Source organism: Puntigrus tetrazona, chromosome 5 (genome assembly GCF_018831695.1).
Source record: "Puntigrus tetrazona isolate hp1 chromosome 5, ASM1883169v1, whole genome shotgun sequence".
Lineage (NCBI taxonomy): Eukaryota > Metazoa > Chordata > Actinopteri > Cypriniformes > Cyprinidae > Puntigrus > Puntigrus tetrazona.
Window position 1 is genome coordinate 28,722,995 of NC_056703.1, and position 3,748 is coordinate 28,726,742.

Consider the following 3,748-nt stretch of genomic DNA (forward strand, 5'->3'; position numbering starts at 1 on the left):
TCTAATAAGCTATTATAAACATTAACAACATGATTTTCTCTAAAGGTGCTTTAAAACAAAGTATTGTAAAAAGTGCTATGTGACTTGTCACATTTTGACTGCTGTAAGTAGAATGACACCTGGGGCACAGCTGTCAAAATTCAGCATTACATTCCGAGTTAGTTCCCATTTTCTGTCTGTACAAACTTAAGATAGCTAAACCAAACACATTGTTGGGTGCCTCCTTATGTCTCAGGTCTGAAATAGCTTTGTTTTGAAAGTCCAGCTGTCACACACTCCGACAGAATATGACATTAACAGTGGTTATATTTAGCCTAGAATTAATCCTCAGATTAAACAAGACACAGGTAAACGTATGCTTGCAATTATCAAGTAAATTATACATTTAAGATAATAATAAAAAAAGTAAGGTACAAATAATGAATGCAAATTAGCCTACATAAACATCTAAATCAATAACTTTTAAATTTGTGAAAATATTTTTCAGAAATATAGGTTCAGTGCTTGGATGGTTTGGTGATACTTTAGAATAAGTAACACTCAATAAATTCTTAATTTGCTGCTTATTAATAGTTAGTGAGGTAGTTGTTAAGTTTAGGTATTGGGATTAGGGATGTAGAATAAGGTCATATAGAATAAGGCGTTGATATATGCTTAATTAGCATAAATAAATGGCTAATACTCTTGTAATATGCATGCTAATAAGCAACTAATAGGTATAACCAAAAAATAAAGTGTTCCCGATAATTTGTTGTTAATACAAGCATTGCTCATGAATGAGTTGTCCAGTCTGGGCCGAGCAGGGCTTTGATAGGAGTCTTTCTGTCACTATCAGTGGCAGCTGGGAACAATAGCTCATTGTTGACGCCACTGCCGCCCAGGTCTATTTTGGATTTCTTCCTTTTATAGTGTGTTATAGGACCTGCTTGTCGGGCCGATCTCTCCTCCCTGGGGTCAAATGATATAAAAGCTTTAACAGCCAATCTGCCCTGAGCAGCTCCCTCTTATCCAGTCTGCACTTTCCGAGTTCTCTGCTCATCCAGGAGGCTCTTCACATCATCACCATGGCTCCCAAGAAAGTCGAGACCAAGAAGCCAGAACCTAAGAAGCCAGAACCCAAGAAAGAGGCCGCTCCGGCCCCAACAGCCCCGAAACAAGCTCCGCCGCCCGAACCAGAAGCCCCCAAAGAGCCTGCTTTCGATCCCAAGACCATCACACTGGAGTACACCGCCGATCAGATTGAAGAGTTCAAAGAGGCATTTCAACTGTTTGACCGCACACCGAAAGGAGAAATGAAGATTACGTATGCCCAGTGCGGGGACGTGATGAGAGCTCTGGGTCAAAACCCCACCAACGCTGATGTGTTGAAGGTCCTGGGAAAACCCAGACCAGAGGAAATGAGCTCCAAGCTGGTGGATTTTGAGACCTTCTTGCCAATGTTGCAACATATCTCCCGCTCGAAGGATCAGGGCAACTTTGAGGATTTTGTGGAAGGACTGAGAGTTTTTGACAAGGAGGGCAACGGGACCATCATGGGGGCCGAGCTGAGGCATGTTCTGGCCACGCTGGGTGAGCGGATGACAGAGGATGAGGTGGATCGACTGATGGCTGGACAAGAGGATGCCAATGGCTGCATCAATTATTCTTCCTTTGTCAAACATATTCTTTCTGGTTGAACTGGATTTATAGAACTCAGTGGATGCAGTGGGTAAATAATCAGAGTGGGTAAATGAGAAAACTACTGAGACTTTCCCCCCTGAAATCTATTGTTCACATTGTTTTCTTGAAAACAGTTGTTTGAATAATAGCACATTTAAAATTGAACGGTGTTTAACATCACATTGCCATTATTTATTTCCAATTCCTCTTCACCTACAAGACCCTTATTTCTGAACATTCTGACTTGTGTGCATATGTTTTGTAAATTCCGTCCAATGGCATATGTGTTCAGTCACAAAAAATGTGCAAACAATAAAAAAAAGGTACAAGATTGCCTCACACTGTACTTGTGGTTCTGTTGTTGTTAAGGGTTTGTTCATCCAAAAAGAAGAAAAAAGTCATAATTTTTCATCAACCTTGCGTTATTCCAAACTCAAATGGCTTTCTTCACACAAAAAGGAGATATTTGCAAGCTGTTCGTTTTTACATCCAACCGGAGTTGGGTGCCGTCAAGCTAAAAAAAAAAATCCAACTTATGCTATATTTCAAGCCTTCTGAAGCCATACAATAGCTCTGCATGAGGAACAGATGGAAATTGAATTTGTTGCTCATTGTAAATCAACCCTTCTGCTGTAATTCTGATTCATGTTCACATAAATTCATGACATGCCACACTAGGTTTGATATCAATGGCATTCGGTTATGATACACACACACAGAATTTGATGTAATTGCTGCAATACCATACTTAAAAGTACAGTAGGTAAAAGTGCCTTAGTTAATTATGTGCAAACTGTTGCTTAAAGCTTCAATTTTAATGCAATCCATTGGTTGCATGCTGAGGTAACACAATATTTGTTTCCACATCACAACACTGCCCCAAACCACTACACGTCTGGTCTTGACATATTGAATGTCTGTAATTAGAGAAAAAAGGTGCTTTGAGAATGTTCAGTTAAAAATCACATGCATACCCCCAAAAGTATTTCATATTAAAACGAGCCTCTGTGCTATTAGAACAATGACACATTCTTAATGAAGTTTTGATTCACTTCCATAATAATTCACATTTAGCTCATAGATGGAAGCAGTCTTGCCGAACATAACTTGTGCAGCACTTTTGAATCTGTGACCTTTTCCCATGCAGCCTGCAGAGTTTGAGCTGCTTTTGAAGACACCTTGGGATTTCGCTTTGATGAGGTATATGGAGCTTCTCTCTATACGAAGGCCAGGCATGGGGACTGTGTCCGTGCATCAATGGGAATGTTGGCTATGTAATCTCGGCTCAGGAGAGGCAGGTCTTCCAGCCATGTACTTAGGAAACGCAGCTATCTATGGGTCGTAGGGAGGGTGGTGTAGAGAGAGAGCACTTGAAAGAGTGGCCAAGAGCACAGAAGAGGGACAGGGGTGATCTTTAAACACCATCCTCCTGTCATCAGGCTGACAGCTGCCCCAGGTCTCCCGTCTGTGATCCCTGGTGTCAGGCTCACACTTGGCTTGGCCTCTATGGCAGCACATAAACATGAATTTCACACCTCTGGATGCAAGTGGTGACGGTGCGAGAGACTTCCGGGTTTCACCGGTGCGTCTCGACTGGACCCGACGCTGCTGCTCTGTGTTATTCTGATTGGGTCTGTGAAGTGACGCTTATTTATATGCATTGAATTAAAAGATGTCGGAAGGTATGCAAATTAGCAGATAGCTGGATGTGCTGGTTATGAAAATTTAATAGTGGTAGAGTTATAGTGGTACAGGGAGGTGGAAAATTCCATCTTCACTTATCCTCATGATGACTTTCCATATGAAACACAAACACACAAGAAATTATGTGCAACCTTGTGTGAAATGGTTGCACTCTTGGAATGCATTTTTCTTTTTTGTTAGGAAATAGTTGTGACATTAAACTATTAACTTTATTTGGATTGTCCACTTTGACATGATGCAAAGTTACTTACATTAGCAGATATTAAGCAGATAGTCTGCTGATACTTCGGTGACTGCTAGTTGACAGAGTTGCAAAGTTACTTGAGCTGAAAAAGAGAGAGAGAGAGAGAGAGAGAGAGAGAGAGAGAGAGAGAGAGAGAGAGAA

General features: G+C 41.0%; 1 protein-coding gene across 2 annotated transcripts in view; it reads left to right on the forward strand.

Annotated features, from left to right (window-relative positions):
- LOC122346141 (myosin light chain 4-like) overlaps positions 1-2,000 on the forward strand; it is a 7,277-nt gene extending 5,277 nt beyond the window's left edge. Inside the window, exon 2 of one of the 2 annotated variants that reach the window (XM_043240829.1) lies at positions 1,209-2,000. In XM_043240829.1, coding sequence (XP_043096764.1) covers positions 1,209-1,676 — 468 coding nt within the window. In that variant the 3' untranslated portion in view covers positions 1,677-2,000. Of the gene's footprint in view, positions 1-979 lie in introns of those variants that run through there. The other variant, XM_043240828.1, reaches the window with a different exon arrangement.
- Positions 2,001-3,748: the final 1,748 nt, after the last annotated feature.